The sequence below is a fragment of the Dunckerocampus dactyliophorus genome, chromosome 13, assembly GCF_027744805.1.
Source record: "Dunckerocampus dactyliophorus isolate RoL2022-P2 chromosome 13, RoL_Ddac_1.1, whole genome shotgun sequence".
In the NCBI taxonomy this organism is placed as follows: domain Eukaryota; kingdom Metazoa; phylum Chordata; class Actinopteri; order Syngnathiformes; family Syngnathidae; genus Dunckerocampus; species Dunckerocampus dactyliophorus.
Genome location: NC_072831.1, coordinates 19,728,235 through 19,745,030, shown reverse-complemented (window position 1 = coordinate 19,745,030; position 16,796 = coordinate 19,728,235). Strand labels below are relative to the sequence as shown.

Below are 16,796 nucleotides of genomic sequence, written 5' to 3'. Positions count from 1 at the left end.
TTTTACTCCTTTTACAATACTTTGGACTCTGTGGTCATTTTTCTCCATTCATCCAGAAGAATATTTGTGAGGTCAGATGTCCCTTAAGGCTCACAATGTTCTAGTTTTAATTTCATAGTTGCCTTTGTGCACTGCGATGCGTTTGGGCCTCCCCCAAACTGTACCTACAATGTTGAAAGAATAGAATTATCAAAAATGTCTTGGTTGATGAATTTGTTACATCTTGGTACTTGAGGTGTTTTTTAAAATGTAATTTGGAAAACAAAAAGAAGGACTCAATATTTTTGACACAATATCAGTTATTTGCTGGATCCGGTACATTACATATAGAGTCCTGTTATCTATTATTTATTGTTTCATTACGTTTGTTCTTCTGGTGTGTGTGAGATCGCGTTGTAGGTCGTGGTTGTACATTTTGCTGGGTACTGCTGCCTTAATTGTGTGCTGTATTGCTTTCCAGGCGATGCTGTTTTCTGAGCCCAACTTCCAGGGGAAACTGGTGGCCCTGGAGGACAGTATTGCTGCTCTTGATGAGAACTTTGTGACGCGGTCCTGTAAGGTCTTGGCTGGCAGGTACTGTAGCCACAAATAATCAGTATTAAACACTGCTGCGTGTTAACAGTTACTTCGACCACACATGAGCACGGAAGCCTTGTGCAAAATTTCAACAATATCCCTATGACATGACACACAACAGTAATAATACACGACATACTGACATCACTTCATGTTGAGTTCCGCACTGCTATTGGAGTTGTTTTTCCTGACCACAGATCTTGACCACAAAAACAGGATTGCTTGCCGATACACTCTGCTTAAACACTGTCCGGCGTGAGGTCACTTATGTGTTGAAAATAAGCAAGTTATGTCTACCCCTAGATGCAAGTAAGCCAGGTTAACTGACAGTGAAGCAAAGTAAATCTCTTGCTTTGCAAAGGAACGAGCTAATGATGAGGGAGCTATTCAAACAGTGAGGGGAAAATGAGAAAATGTTGATAGATTGTATGAAACATAAGGATTTATGTGACGCTACATAACAGAAATTGTCCATTGAGACATTACTAGGCGAAAATAGAAAAAAATTCTAGACTAACAAAAATAAAATTTGGGTGACATGGAGGATATTAAACATGAACAGGAATAGTTCTAAGAAAGCAAAGTACCCCCAGTATTGGATAGATGATACATTCAAAGGAGTACAAAGGTTAAAGGTTTTTATAACTATTTTGCAAATATTGGACCAAACCTGGAAGAAAAAAATCCCCGATCCTTTGTCCTTTTAGGACTGGAATGATAGTACGGGGGTCCACTGTTTACAGTGATTCGTAGTTACATAGGCGCTGCCATAAACTATTTTAAAAAGCATAATTGTGGTACGTAAACACGAGACTCGCTCGAGAACTAGTTACAGCGGCGTATGCCACGGAAGAATGTACTATGTGCTCAATATTGGCCACGCTTGTGTCAATTGCTTGACTGTCGCGACCATCATAAAGGATGAAGATTGTATTGACGAGGAGGTGGCCAATCAATCTTGTGCAAAAACAAAACAGGGTACTGTCGGCCGAACCGCACCGAAACATCAGCAAACGGTCCTCTCTGCATGCCGCCACACACACAATCAGGACACGTTCACAGACGGTTGGAAACATTAAAACTTAACACTACAGTACTGCGACGTCGCTGATCCTCTGAAAGTGACAGTAATAATATAGTAGTGTAGTGGTCTTATTATTGACATGGATGGGTGGCTAGTGCTTTGTTTTTCATTTTTGTATTACTGTTTTGTTCAGTTCTTGTGTTTACTGTTTTATCACTGTATTTATATGTCTTTCATGTACTCTGTGTACAGTGTGACTGACTTTGGAGGTAATTTAGTAGCTAGAATTTAGGTATAAGAGCAGACTTACACCAAAACTTGATGTCCGTTACAGTCTATGAATGAAACTCATACGTAACCTGAGGTCCACCGAGACAGAAATCCTAGTTTCAATGTTCCTCAGTGCAAAGAGGACATTGATATTGTGAACAAATACAAATGTAAAACATCTATTGACTGTAATGGAATCGACATGAAAATGGCGAAAAAAGTTATTAGGGAGATTTCAAAACCATTAACATAAGTCTATAATTTGTCATCTCAATCTGGTGAATTCCCAGACAAAATGAACATAGCTAAAGTGGTAACAGGAGTACTCCAGTCTCCAAGACTGGAGATAAACACTAGTTCACAAACAACAGACCACCTTTACTTCCATTCATTCATTCATCTATTTTCTACACCTCTAGTCCAGCCTATCCCAGCTGACTTCGGGATAGGCAGGGCACACCCTGAACTAGTTGCCAGTCACATGGTATCGACAGAAAAACAACCTTTCATACTCACATTGTCCATTTCGAGTCTCCAATTAACCAAACATGCCCATTTTTGGGTTATGGGAGGAAGCCTGAAGACCCAGAGAGTCCCACGCACTCACACGGAGACCATGCCAACTCCACACAACGATTCCCCAATGGGAATTCACGCCTTCAAAGCTTCAATTCAACAAAATTGTTGCGAGTGTAACAATAATATTGTATGTTCCTTATTGTAATTTTGTTAAGCATGTTTGAAATAAACTGAACTATTACCAATTATCATTACAACGGGAATTTGTCTTACTCTGTGTGTCAGCTGGATCACATATGAAGGAGAAAACTTCACTGACAACATGTACTTGCTTGAGGAAGGAGAATACCCCGACACTGAGTTCATGGGCTTCCTCTCCTCCGATGTGAAGGTGCGCTCCGTGCAGACCACTGGGCATGTGAGTACTGTGTGTGTTTGCATGTGTGTTTACTGAAATCGTCATACTTCATGTGAGTAATGAAGCTCTGTTGTTTAGGAGTTGTCTATGCCCTCCATTCTGCTATTCAGCAAGTTAGGCTGTAGAGGTCGCAGGTTGGTGCTGACTAATGGGGCTGTGAACCTGCATCAGGCAGGCTTGGATGCTCACATACGCTCCCTGGTGGTGGAAGGAGGAAAGTACGTACAAAACTAGTTCTTTACATACAGAAGGTTGTTTTGAATTGTGTGGTTTTATGACTGCTTGTCATACTCATACTCATATGACTCATACCCATCCGAGGCTTGAAATATTTCCTCTCATTTAGTGTTTAGTATTATTGTCAGTAATAACCACAGACTATGTACCTTTGAGGTAGAGGTGACCCAAGAAAATATTCAGGTTGTATATTGTATTTTTGGAAGACAACATTTGAAATTGATCAATTGAAATTGTATTCAATGTTTTCATTCATTTACAAAAAGCAATAATACAACAGCGTGCCATCGGCTTGTAGTTACTTTTGCCGTGCCCGGCCATAGCCTGCTTCCAGTGGGCAGTGTCAGGATGGGAACCCCTGATATAAATATTGCAATCTTTTTAATGGATGAAACTTAAAATTCTAAACCAAGTGACATACAGATGTGGTTTACATTGGACATTTGGCAGCAATTTGAATTTTACACAAAATCCTGCTTAAATTGTGCAGATGCATATACTGTACCTCTATTTCTGTGAATGTTTAGGCCAAAAACTATTAGCAATAGAATACAGTATGGTCTTAATCAGTGAATCACATTACATACTGTAAAACCTCACTACTAACAAATATAATTCAACTTTGAAAATGAAATCTAGTAAGACACAAGACGTGATGATGATCACTTCTAACTCAGCTGTTATGTACACCTCATAATTGACAAATATGAGGATCTGAAAGCTGTTGCAAAGGTGAGAAACAGTAAAGGAGTGCATGGTAAAGGATTTTTAATGTTCCCCGTCCTACTAAGGTTCTGACAGGGCCCCATGAAATTCCGTGAAATGGTGCGAACTGAGCTTAAGCATGGCAGCATCTGCCTTATCTTATTAAAAGTAATAATTGTGCCAAATACATGAGTCACCAAACATGAGCAAAACTACTAACGGGGGAGCTCAGCTAAATAAAAACGTTTTCGCTTGCTGTGTCATTTTTATCACATTGTCTGGGACCTTAAGCGAGTATTTTCCTTCCAGGTGGCTTTTGTATGAAGGCAGCAACTACCGCGGTCGACAGGTTCTGCTCCAGCCGGGACAAGTGGTTGACTGGTGCAAGTTCAGCGGGTGGAAAGGAATCGGATCACTGCGCCCTTTGTTGCAGGTATGAAAGGAAGCGGTCTTCTCTGGATGAAAACAATATAAAATTGTTGTCATGCTAATTTTGTGAGGATTCGTAATTTCAAAGAAAGTGTTGCTGATGTTTCTGGCCAACAGAAGCAGATTTGTATCCGCCTGCGGAACAAGGCAACAGGATGTGTGATGTCATTGACGGGGGCACTGGAAGATATCCAGCTGATGAGGGTGCATGCTGTGGAGGACACAGATGGGGTGGAGCAACTCTGGCTGTATCGTGATGGACAGCTTACCTGCAAGGTGCACAACTGTACACTACGATATCCACTAATACATTACAGAACCATTAGCAATGCTGTGGTTAAGGCTGAAGACCCTTGACAGTTATCCATATGCCAAATGCCAAAGCCAAATTTAAGCACTTATCAAGCTTTTCCAGTGCCCGTGGTTGATTAATTGTATATATTATATTGTATTTTGTATTGTATTGTATTATGTGTGCGTGCGTGTGTGTGTGTGTGTGTGTACATATCTTTTCATGGGACAGCACTAAAGACACAACACTTTGATACAATGTAAAGTAATCAGTGTACAGCTTGTTTAACAGTGTAAATTTGTTCCCTCAACATACGCAACACACAGCAATTTCTGTCAAAACCTCAGGCAACAGAAGTGAGTACACTGTTGTTAAACTATTAATTGGGGCCAATTAGCAATTTTTCTCCCCGGTGTCATGTGACTCATTAGTGTTACAAGGTCTCATTCCGGCCGCATCACACTCGGCTGGGAACCAATCCAATGAGAGTTGAAGATCACTGCTCGATGAAGCCAGCAGGACCACATCATCTGCAAAAAGCAGAGACCCAACCCTGCAGCTGCCAAACCGGATCCACTCAACGCCCTGACTGCCCCTGCTAGACTCTGCCAGATGTTCCTCACAATGCCCTCACAATGCGTTTAGGCCTGCCAGGTCTGACCAGCATCCTCCCCCACCATCGGAGCCAACTCACCACCAGGTGGTGATCGGTTGACAGCTCCGCCCCTCTTTTCACACACAGTGTTCAAAACGTTGGCCGCAAGTCCGATGACACAAACACAAAGTCAATCATCAAACTGTGGCCCAGTTATGCTTGAACATGCTGTTCGTTATGGACAATCTGTGACGAGCATAGAACAACAAAGCACTGCTCGGGTTCAGATCAGGGGGACCGTTCCTCCCAATCACGCCTTTCCAGATCTCACTGTCACTGCCAACGTGAGCGTTGAAGTCCCCCAGCAGAAACAAGGGAATCCCCTGAGGGAGCACTCTCCAGTACTTCATCTAGCGACCCCAAAAAAGGGCGGGTATTCTGAACGCAAACAACAGTCAGGACCCGTCCCCCCACCTCCCACAAATTGCTACCCTCTTGTTAACCATACAGGCCACAAGCCGGGGCGCAACAAGAATTGCCACCCCTGCCCGTTGCCTTTCACTGCTGGCAACGCCAGAGTGGAATAAAGTCCAGACTCTCTCGAGAGGACTGGTTCCAGAGCCCTTGCTATGCCTTGAGGTGAGTCCGACTATATCTAGCTGGAACTTCTCCACCTCGCACACCAGCTCAGGCTCCTTCCCCAGCAGAGAGGTGACATTCCACGTGCCAAGAGCTAGCTTCTGCAGCTGAGGATTGGACTGCCAAGGTCCCCGCTTTCAGCTGACACCCAGGTCACTCTGCACCCGACGCCTTTGGCCCCTCTCATGAGTGGTGAGCTCATTGAAGGGGGGACCCATGTTGTCTGTTGGGGCTGTACTCGGCCGGTGCCCGGCCACCAGGCGCTCGCCATCGTGCCCCACCTCCAGGCCTGGCTCCAGAGGGGGGGCCCCTGGTGATTATTCAATATTTGGTAATGGTAATGGTTTAATTTTTTTTTAACATACATAGAAGTTACAATGGAATACATCACATAATTCAATTCATAGTTCCACATGTCCAAAAGGAGTACAGTAGGAAGAAGAAAAGCTTATTTAATTCTACCCCCTATCCGTTTCACATCAGTTGCAATACATTTATTCACTTCCTGTATCCATATGTGATTTTTTAAAACCATCCATCCATCCATTTTCTATACCGCTTCTCCTATCCCAGGGCACATATAGACAAACAACCATTCACACTCACATTCATACCTATGGACAATTTAGTCTCCAATTAACCTAACATGCATGTTTTTGGAATGTGGGAGGAAGCCGGAGTACCCGGAGAAAACCCACGCACGCACGGGGAGAACATGCAAACTCCACACAGAAATGCCCAAGGGAGAATCGAACCCAGGTCTTCTCGATCTCCAGGCTGTTACTGTGTTGGCCAAGTGCTAACCACTAGACCACCGTGCGGCCCATTTTTTAAAACCATGATGATGTAATTACGATTTTTTTCATAATAAATAGAACTCATAAATGATAATCAGTGTAATAATAAATACCTAATCATGAATAGAGACAAACATAACAAAACAATTCAAGATTCTTCTTCCTTGTATTTTGCAAACATCAACTGCTTGTATTGTTTCTTGAATTTGCTCATCTTGGTGCTTTGTGCTTGACTTTTTTAATTAGCTCTTGTGTGCTTTCCCCAGAGCAAAGGCAGTAGAATCATCCGCAAATAATACCAACTTTAGGTGTTTAAGTCTTTTGTCAGGTGAAAACTTATTGTAAAAGCATTTCAAAGAATTTCAGGTGAGACACTAGTTCTGAATATTTTTATTTATTTTTTTTTTTACTTCATTGTGTTAGCAGGAAATAACATTGCAGTTATTTTAGTCTTTCCCTTTTCAGCCAGATGTCTTTTGTGTTGATGCAACGGATTGCAGTGTAGCATGTGTCTCGGAAATGGTTAAACCCACAAAACAGATGTTGGATTTTCAGTTGAGAATATTTTTGCGGAATTGTGTACAGTAATCTAGTTTACATCAACGCAGTTGAGAAGTCCGATCGCCAATAACTTACCTCAGTGCACTACTTCCTGTTTGCTTCCAGCTGGCAGAGGACTGTTGCCTGGAGACCACGGGCAACGTGGTGATGGCAGGCAGTCGACTGTGTGTGTCCCCGGAGAGAGGCAAAAACAACCAGCTGTGGAACATCACCTCCGATGGTCTAGTACGCTGCCACTTTCAACCTGACCTGGTCTTAGAGGTCAAAGGTCAGACTTTTTGTCTTCATTTACCATTTCAGCATGCATTCCATTTAAATGTGAAAATACAAATTGTCATTTACTCAGAATGTGTGTGTGAATGTTTCGAGATTCACTCAGTCACTCAGCTCAAATTCCTAAGAACGAAATAACATGAGGACTCTAATGTGTGTCATAGGAGGTCATCAGTACGACAAGAACCAGGTGATCCTCAACACGTTTGAGGAGGGAAAACCAAACCAAAGATGGACACTGGAGATCTTGTGACATGAGCGACACTTTTCTGGCCTTCACTCCCAGCTCCACTAGTGGACTGATCCCTGTGACGCAGCTCCACAGTGGGACTCCCACCACTCAGACAGGCCCTGAGTGGGACTTTGCACAAACAGTCTGCACTCTTGTAGCATTTGGACCTTTATTAAGGAGGGTCACCATGTTCTGGTTTTTGATTAAACATTAACTTAACACTTCTTTTTTATTTGATTGATATTGTTTGTCTTTTTGTAGTCTTTCATTTAGCCACGCACATTCTCTTGTAAATGTTCATTTCATGTAGCGCCTTGTCAGCCCTGGTTCAATGCTGCAAACCTCTCTACTTTATGGTACTTTTAGAATACAAGGTGTTGTTTCCTCATGTTGACGGATGCAATGAAGTCTACACTCCAAAGATTTATTGTTATTCACGTTTTGCTTTTGACACTACTTTTCGTAATAATGTAATGTCAAGTTCCTGTTTTAACACTCACTGAGCTTTTGTCAATTTTAAATCACTTTGTTTTCATCTGTTGTAAATATGTAAAGATAAAAGACACAAGTGTTTACATTCTGTTGTGTCATTTTAGGCATGTAAAATGCTGCTGCCCAATTTCATGCAGACTGTGCATGTTCGATTCCCTGCAAGGCCTCAACATCCAGCCATCGGAGATGCCCAGTGCTGGTCCCAAGACGAACAAATGGAATTGTTGCATCCGAAAGGGCATCCGGTGTAAAACTAAGCTAAACAAATGCTGTGGCCACCTGACGGGAAAAGCTGGAAGACGACAAACTAGTGACTACAACCCCTGGCTAAAATGATGGATTCACCAGTCTCAGCAGATGTTCATTCAGTTGTTTCATTTTGTAGAAAAAAAAAAAAACAGATCACAGACATGACTGAAAACTTCAACTTTCTGGCTTTAAGAAACACATGGTGGTATTCGGTAGCATTTACTTTTTTAGATCGAGCAGCGGGGAAAAAAAATATGGAATCACTCAATTCTGAGGAAAAAAAAATATGGAATCGTCCTGTAAATCTTCATTCCCAAAACTAACACCTGCATAAGATAAGATCTGCTGGTTAGTCTGCATTTAAAAAGGAGCGATCACACCTTGGAGAGCTGTTGCACCAAGTGGACTGACAGGAATCATGCCTCCAACGCAAGAGAGGTCACTTGAAACAAAGGAGAGGATTATCAAACTTGTTAAAGAAGAGAAATGACAACCACGTAATGTTGCAAAAGATGTTGCTTGTTCACAGCTGTGTCTAGAATCTGGACCAAGTACAAACAACATGAGAAGGTTGTTAAAGGCGAGCATACTGGTAGACCAAGGAAGATGTCAAAGCGTCAAGACAGAAAACATAAAGCAATATGTCTTGAAAACAGAAAACCCACAGCAAAACAAATGAGGAACAAATGGGAGGAACCTGGAGTCTATGTTTGTAACTAACTTCAAGAAAGTGCCTAAATAAAATGGGATTTGCAGACAGAAAAGCTAAATGAAAGCCGTCATGAACACCTAAACAGAAAAACCATGGTTACAGTGGGCTAAGGAAAAGCAATGGCGGACTGTGGATGACTGGATGAAAGTCATATTCAGTGATGAATCATGAAATTGGGCAAGGTGATAATGCTGGAACTTTGTTTTGGTGCCATTCCAGTGAGATTTATGAAGACGAATGCCTGAAGAAAACATGCAAATTCCGACAGTCATTGATGATATGGGGCTGCATAAAGGCACTGGGCAGATGGATGTCGTTACATCTTCAATGCAAAAGTTGACGTCATTTTGGACACTTTTCTTATTCCATCAATTGAATGGATGTTTGGGGACGATGAAATCTTTTTTCAAGATGATGACGCTTCTTGTCATCGACCAAATAAAGACACAAAAGTTCAAGGTCATGGCCTGCAAATAGTCCGGGTCTCATGCTTCAATTGAAAATCTGTGATGGAAGTTGAAGAAAATGGTCCGTGAGAAGGCTCCAACCTACAAAGCTGATGTGGCAACAGCAATCAGAGATAGATGCAGCCAGAGGTACTGCACAGGTATTTGTGCATAGGCTCCAGGTAACACCCGACAATGTGTTACTATTTATTGTAGGGCCTAACCAACGTTATGTCCTAGGTGAGATTTTATATGGCACATTCTTATTTGTTATTTACATTTCAATCAACGTGAGCTTTTCCATTTTAAGAGTTAATATTAATGACTTTCGCTAGTTTTAATTTAATTATATGGATTTTTTTTTTCAAGTTTTTTTGACGGCCCCTGGAGGTCACCACAGTGTCTTTACCATTGTTCCTACACAGTGTTCCCTCATTTATCGTGGGGGATAGGTTCCCAAAATAGTAGCCAACTTCATTTTTTTTTTTTTACAATTATATATGTTTTAAGGCTGTGAAACCCCTCACCGCAGACTTTATACACGTTTCTCAGACAGGCGATAACATTTTCTCACCTTTCTCTCTCGTTTAAACACGCAGAAAAGCTCAAAGCTCTCACCTTTTTTTTTTAATTTTAATGATGAAACACAGAAAATGATTAGGTCACTCACATATATTTCACTCCTGTGACCATGCCTCGTTCTGGCGCCGTTTCGCTGTACTGTAGCGTTTCTGTATCTTTGTTAAAGCATATTGCTGCAGCAGAACCAAAGATTCACTTACAAGCTAGCGATGACACTAGACATGGCAACACCGCACGAAGGAGATTGATTGACAATGGTCTGCAGCCAATCAGGATGCAGGAAACAATGAGCGGTGCAGACAGATGAGAGAAGGAAGAGATAGACACTCAACTTCCCACACTGAGATTCTCCTTAAAGGGCCAGGCTGGGCCTGTAACAGTGTTCATACGCTGTAATAAAAAAAGGCACTGAAAAAATCCGGGAAAACAGCGAATCTGCGAAAGGTGAACCACGATAGAGCGAGGAAACACTGTACAGTATTGCCTAATAGCCCAGCTGGCTCAGGTGACAAATGATGAAATTTGGATCAGTGGATTTTGCACTTTATTTTCCACTATGTACTGCATGTGAAGCTGCAATGAAACTTTGACAGTATTGAATACTATTACTCAATGCTAATGTAGAATCTGTCATAGACTCTGTAGTGGTTAAAAACTGCTGTTTTATTTTCAAGCATGCATCAAGTTGAAATAGTCTAACACTCACAATTTCAGCAGTCAGGTCAAACATAATGAGACTTCAGTGACTTCATCCGTTGTCGTTGGTAGCGCTACACATAGTCTGTCCCCTTTTTAATTTGGACTACAGTCTTTCCTCGTGCATGGCCCTTCTCCACCTTCTCAAGGGCCTGAGGAACCTGTGCGAAGCTGAAGGTCTCTTCTACTACTGCGTGGATCTGACAGGGAGCCAGCAGGAGAAGTGTGAGTTATGCATCCATAAACTCTGAAAAATATTGTCTGTTGCAGGAGCAGAGTGGAATTACAGTGTTATCAAATGGTGCTACTCGCAATCATAGTAAGATATCTGGACTGTAACTGAGCAACAAGTAGAATAATCTATATATGTTTTATTATGCACAATAGCATATGCCTGCCTTTCAGAATGGACGCTTTAGTGTGGATTGTAAGTAGCACCGTGCCAAATCTTTCTTTCTGTGTGTTGCAATCAAGTTGGGTGATTCATACCTGTCCTGCATCTACCATTTCCCTTATTTCATCCAATGCTGGGCCACTTGGTGCAAAGAATCCCCAGCGGTAGTGGACCCCCTTAAAAAGGTGCTATAACAGAGTAAAGCATGCCAATGAAAGACAAAACCCTAATGTGGTATTCACACCTTAAAAAGTCAAAACGGCTGAACTAAAATACTGCTCTTTGACATATTATGTGAAGAAATGACATGCTCTTACTGTGAAGCTGTCAGGCATTCTTAAAGGTCACAGGAGCTGGACGTGGATATGACAGGTTTTGATGTTGTGTTGATGCAAATATTAAGTTACACTACACAACACAGGGCTCTGCTTTTGATAGCAGGGCGGGGCCCCTTACTAGCTATGGCAGAGGGACTTGTGTGTGTGTTTTGAGGCGTTAACAATCTAACATGTTCCCCGTCAGGTTCACTTGAAAATGAGGCCACGGTGACAATACAAGGCACAGAGGAATGAATGAACAAATGAATTCATATTAAGTAGTAATGCGCAAGTATAATATTGTATAGGTGAGATGAACATGTTCTTATTCTGACCACATGGTGGCAGTATAGTACGGGTCATGTTGGGCTAAATGGCTCACACCTTATCTGGCATGAGCTGTCCACGTGAACAGTTTTAATCATTTGTCATGTCATTTTGTTTGTAGAAATGTCTATATTAAAATACAATAAGCAAAGTAAATATCACTGACATTGTGTTTTCAACCACCCAAATTTTGCGTGGATATGACGCTAATCTTGAATTAATGTTTGATCAAATCCCAAATCTTGTTGCTTAGTATTTGTTACACAATAACTTTCACAACACAACAAAAACAATCCACACGTGCCTGGGCATAAATGATCTTACTCTGGTGTGACAGAATATTAGAGGCTCAATATCTATGTGTGTTTGTCATTAAGTTGCTTGTGGTAAACAAAAAGTGTAGTGATGCCCATGCACAGCTAATAAAACGCACACGGCCGTGCACATGCACGCCACAACCGTTTGCCAGCTTTGCACAGCCATGCCACCTAACCTAAATTCACGCAGCTATCAATGTGTGTTTGCTTTCTGTTTGCCCCTTTCTGTTTGTATATGCAACATGTTAGATCCAATTATGCAGCACAGTTCTATGTCTCTGCAAACCACAATATCATATTTGAATACAAGCACTAGTTGGCACTACTTTTCTTGTAATTTAATGGGTGTTTGACTTTCTGGTCCTGCCATCTCTCCCTGTCCTTTCTGGCAGTTATTCTTAACATGGATAGTGGACACAATGATGGCTGTAAGTTGTTTTTAAATGATTGGCCATCACTTTTGATTGGCTGGTCATCAGCCAGACAGTTAAAATGCTAAGCAGGCATCTATAGGGTGACTTTTTCCTACCTTCAGAGCCTTGCTGGTCACAGTGGCAGCGGTCTGCAGCATTCCATCAGCGACCCCCAGGGTGTCAGTGTTCTGGAGGAAGGGAGTAACCAGGGTGACATACTTGGCGCCACTCCAAGGCTTGAGCAGATTCAGCGCCCAGCGTTCTGTGTCGCCGCCGATATTATCCAGGACCAGGTCAAACCTTCATGATGATGAGGAGGAGGAGAGGGGTCATTTCAGAGGGGGATAATAGACCCAAATTCAACTGAATATGATCGCTTTTATGGGAGTCTCTCACTTTTCCAGGGCAGCAAGTGGTACCTCAACAGGTCCGGTTGTGTAGTCCACTACATGGTCTGCTCCAAGCTCCCTGACAAACCGCTCAGCATTCTGGGCGCATGTGACGGTCACATGGGCTCCCCACGCTTTCAACATCTTAGAATGAACCACGAAACAGGGATCTTTTATTAATTAAGGATTTTTTTTTAATGCGATAGAGTGAGGGAGCGATATTTGAACTGCAATGTAGCGAGGGATGACTGTATTGCAATCTGTATTTACCTGGATGGCAAATGTTCCTACGCCCCCGGAGCCGCCAAGGATCAAAATACTGTGAGGAAGAACAAACGGGTCAACGAAAGCCCTTGTTTTATGTTGTTTGTCCTTATTCAGAAAGACTATTACAATCTCTTGCCACTTTCTTGTGTTGTTTCCAGTTCACATTTCAGTATGTGGAGTAAAATGCAAGGAGCTACATACCAACAACCTGAGCAAGCTTACAGTGTTTACAAGGTATATGGAAGAAGAAGACGCCTTTTCCTGTCATTTAGTTACCTTCTCCCATTGCACACCTGCTGTTCCTATTATTTTATCATATACTTTGTTATACTTATCATTATTTAAAACAGGGATGTCCAAAGTGTGGCATGGGGACCATTTCTAGCCTGCAGCTGCATTTGTAAAGTATTGGCCCCTAGAGAATATTCTACTCATTTCTTATTCTACATCTTGCATTTATTTATGCATGATATCATTTTTTACACCATTTTTTATTCATTTATTTCTAATATCTTTATTTTTATTGTACTTTTTACACTTTTTTTCTTTTCTTCCTCCTTTTTTCCCTGTCTTTAATCACTTTATAAGCAATCTATTTAGGAGGTCTGTACAGGAAGTCAACAGACTATCAGTGATTGCGGAGACATGAGAAGGGGTGGGATTCACTCAACTCTGCTTCTTCCTACTCCTTTTCAGACGTTGTGATGTTGAACTGTGCAAGTGTAAACATGTGGTATTTCAGTTCAGGGGGGTTCAAAGTACGGCCTGGGGGCCTTTTTTTTTTTAATTGATCCACGGCACATTCTAAAAATATAATTTAACAGAAAAACAACAGCAAAAATGGAGAAATCACTAGCAAATTTACAAGAATATAATACAAATATTGAGAGAAAAGATTGTTATTTTACAAGAATAACACAATTTTACGAAGGAAAAATAACTAATAATTTTAGTAGCTTGACGTTTTATTTTTCTTAAAGTTGTAATACAGTATTTTGAGAAACGAACAAACCAAATAAAATTGTAATTTTTGGAATATCGGGTTGCAGAAAATGTTATGATACGAGAATAAAGTCATAATTATGAGAAGAAAATGTATAAGAAGAAAGTTGAAATAGTTGCAAAATGTTAAAAAAAAAGCATCAGCAGAAATGGAAAAAACAGCTGTCATTTGACAAGAATAAAGTGAAAATATCCAGGGAAAAAAGTCATATTCTCAAGACAAAAAAGTCTCAATTTTCTGAGAATAAACTCATAATATGATGCGGAAAAATAATGTCATTTTAGTACAACTATTCACGAAAACAGACGTTCTTTTTTAAAAGTCATATTATGAGAAACACACAAAACAAAATGAAGCTGTAATTTTTGGAAAAGTTTTAATATTAGGGAAATAAAGTCATAATACAAAAAGAAAATTTAAAAAATAACTATGAAATATTTGGAAAATTAAAAAAAAAAACACAGAAGGTTGAAGTTCATACTACTAATACACTTTTTCAACTATATCACAAAGTTGAGATGCATTTTTTCCAGATATGTATATATATATATATATATATATATATATATATATATATATATAGCCTCTTAGCATATCTACACGTGTTGGTTTACAAAATATCAAAGTGGCCCTCGCATCTTTTCATTTGTCAGTATGTGGCCCTTGGTGGAAAAAGTCTGGACACCCCTGTTCTAGTTTGAAACGAATAAACCAACACCAGCTTATCCAGAGTATGAATCCTTTTGGCCTTAAAGAGGTAGAACTGTACGTGTATATGTGTGTCTGTGTGTTCACTCACCGCTTGTTGGCACAGTTGTCTTTATTGAGCCCTCCTGTGTTGACGAGCGCCGACCAGGCTGTGGTGGCCACGTAAGGGATGGCTGCAGCCTCTGTGTGGCTCAGTGACTTTGGTTTGAGGGACACCTGACCATGAGGTACAAACACACATGTTTCAGTCCCTTATTTTAAAATACATTGCATAACAAGATGCTTACCTCGTTGGCGCTCAGGACTACAAACTCAGCCAAGCTGCCCTGCTTCCATGGTGGGATGGCGGCCCACACCTATGCGGGACATACAGACAAGTGTGACAAAATCTCTTAATATGCCATAAAGTGTCAAGACCAGTGAAATAACTTTGTGTTGGGTTTAAATATATTCAGTAAATAGTCCATACACAAACAACGTTTCATAGTTCAATGAAAATCAAGTATCTCCACATTTTTGTTTTGTTTTTAAAGATACAGGTATATGGTTTTCGTTGGACAGCAACGACTGGAAGATGTGTTTACCGCTGCCAGTGAATCAATCTGATGCTTCTTGTAGATTAAAAAACAAAATAAAAGAAGAGAAATATTAACACATTTTTGCAGGAGAATAGAATCATTCTTACTTAGCAAACACAACCTAGTGGCAATTGAAGGTATGTATTTGTCAGTATTCAGATTTCCTTGAGGTAGGGGTGTCCACAGTGCGGCCTGGGGGGCCATTAGCAGCCCACTGCACATTATAGAAATTAAATTAAACCAAAAAAAATTGTTAAAATAGAGCAAAAAGGCATAATTTAAATAGAAAAACCTGAAATGTTGATACTAATAATTAATAATATCAGAAAATGGAGAACACCTGGATCTCCAGACTGTGAGGTTTACTGTGCTAACCACCGTGTGGCCCTGCTGGTTCATATGTATTTATTGCTTATCACAAACTAGGTGTCTTGTCATAAACATATCACTTTGTTTATACTGTACCTCATCCCTTTCTCTAAAGTACTTTACATCCAGGCCGCACTCCATGATGACCCCAGACACGTCCCTGCCCAGGGTAAGGGGAAACTCCATGCCAGTCTGATTGATGTTCAGCGGGTCTCTCTTCATAGACAGTGTTGCAGCACCATATCCACCTACAATAATGTAAAAGGTACCGTATTCTGTGAGGACATTTTTTTTATTCAACTTTTCTTGAAGACGTCGTAACTGGAACAAGTCATATTTGTGTTTCATTTGTTATGCCGCGCTAAATAGGCATTGGTGACACTAATGTCTTTCTGTGGGTTATGATATCTTAAATGATTATACTTTCAACAACACTGACACATCTGACACATTGGCACAGTTTGAATATGAAACAAAAAACTTGTATCTTACCTCTCATGCTGACGTCAATGGGGTTGAGTCCTGCAGCAAACACCTTGACAATAACCTCATTGGGGTAGCTGATGACTGGGAAACTGGCATTTTTGCTCAGTCGTAAGACATCATTGCCTCCATATTTATCAATCACCCAGGCAGGCATGACATTCCTGCAGCAGCTGGAGGTCTGGAGAAATCTAAAAGCTAAAGGTGAAATGTGGCGGCGAAACAACCTCCTGTGTACTGCCATGTTATAACTGAGGAAATGTTAAATGAATGAAATATCCCTGTTAGAAAGTGGACGACTTCAACTGTAAAGTCATCACAGTTTTTTAAGAGCCGACTTCATTCTTACTGTAAACATTTTCCTTAAGCGCAATTACAACTCGAACGAAAATTAAGCTTTTTCGTCCTGTCTGTCAAAAAGACGTGCTCATCTAAAATAAACCACTTCCTGAAAGTTCCTGACGTACACCCTCCACCAATGAGAACC

General features: G+C 40.9%; 2 protein-coding genes across 3 annotated transcripts in view; one reads left to right on the top strand and one right to left on the bottom strand.

The window, feature by feature from the left end:
• Positions 1 to 8,205, top strand: part of crybg1a (crystallin beta-gamma domain containing 1a) — a 54,559-nt gene extending 46,354 nt beyond the window's left edge. Inside the window, exons 17-23 of the mRNA XM_054795400.1 lie at positions 461 to 573; positions 2,675 to 2,807; positions 2,886 to 3,025; positions 4,059 to 4,182; positions 4,296 to 4,454; positions 7,168 to 7,330; positions 7,500 to 8,205. Coding sequence (XP_054651375.1) covers positions 461 to 573; positions 2,675 to 2,807; positions 2,886 to 3,025; positions 4,059 to 4,182; positions 4,296 to 4,454; positions 7,168 to 7,330; positions 7,500 to 7,588 — 921 coding nt within the window. The 3' untranslated portion in view covers positions 7,589 to 8,205. The remainder of the gene's footprint in view (positions 1 to 460; positions 574 to 2,674; positions 2,808 to 2,885; positions 3,026 to 4,058; positions 4,183 to 4,295; positions 4,455 to 7,167; positions 7,331 to 7,499) is intronic.
• On the bottom strand, positions 7,350 to 16,745 carry rtn4ip1 (reticulon 4 interacting protein 1). Of its 2 annotated transcripts, XM_054795412.1 has the most exons (9): positions 16,319 to 16,745; positions 15,923 to 16,074; positions 15,167 to 15,235; positions 14,971 to 15,095; positions 13,172 to 13,220; positions 12,909 to 13,045; positions 12,629 to 12,812; positions 11,234 to 11,326; positions 7,350 to 10,944 (listed from the first exon to the last, which is right to left on the bottom strand). In XM_054795412.1, the coding sequence occupies exons 1-9, from the start codon at positions 16,551 to 16,553 to the stop codon at positions 10,819 to 10,821; spliced, it is 1,170 nt and encodes a 389-aa protein (XP_054651387.1). In that variant the 5' UTR covers positions 16,554 to 16,745; the 3' UTR covers positions 7,350 to 10,818. The 2 variants fall into 2 exon arrangements, with proteins under 2 accessions (XP_054651387.1, XP_054651388.1); XM_054795413.1 differs by lacking the exon at positions 11,234 to 11,326.
• Positions 16,746 to 16,796: the final 51 nt, after the last annotated feature.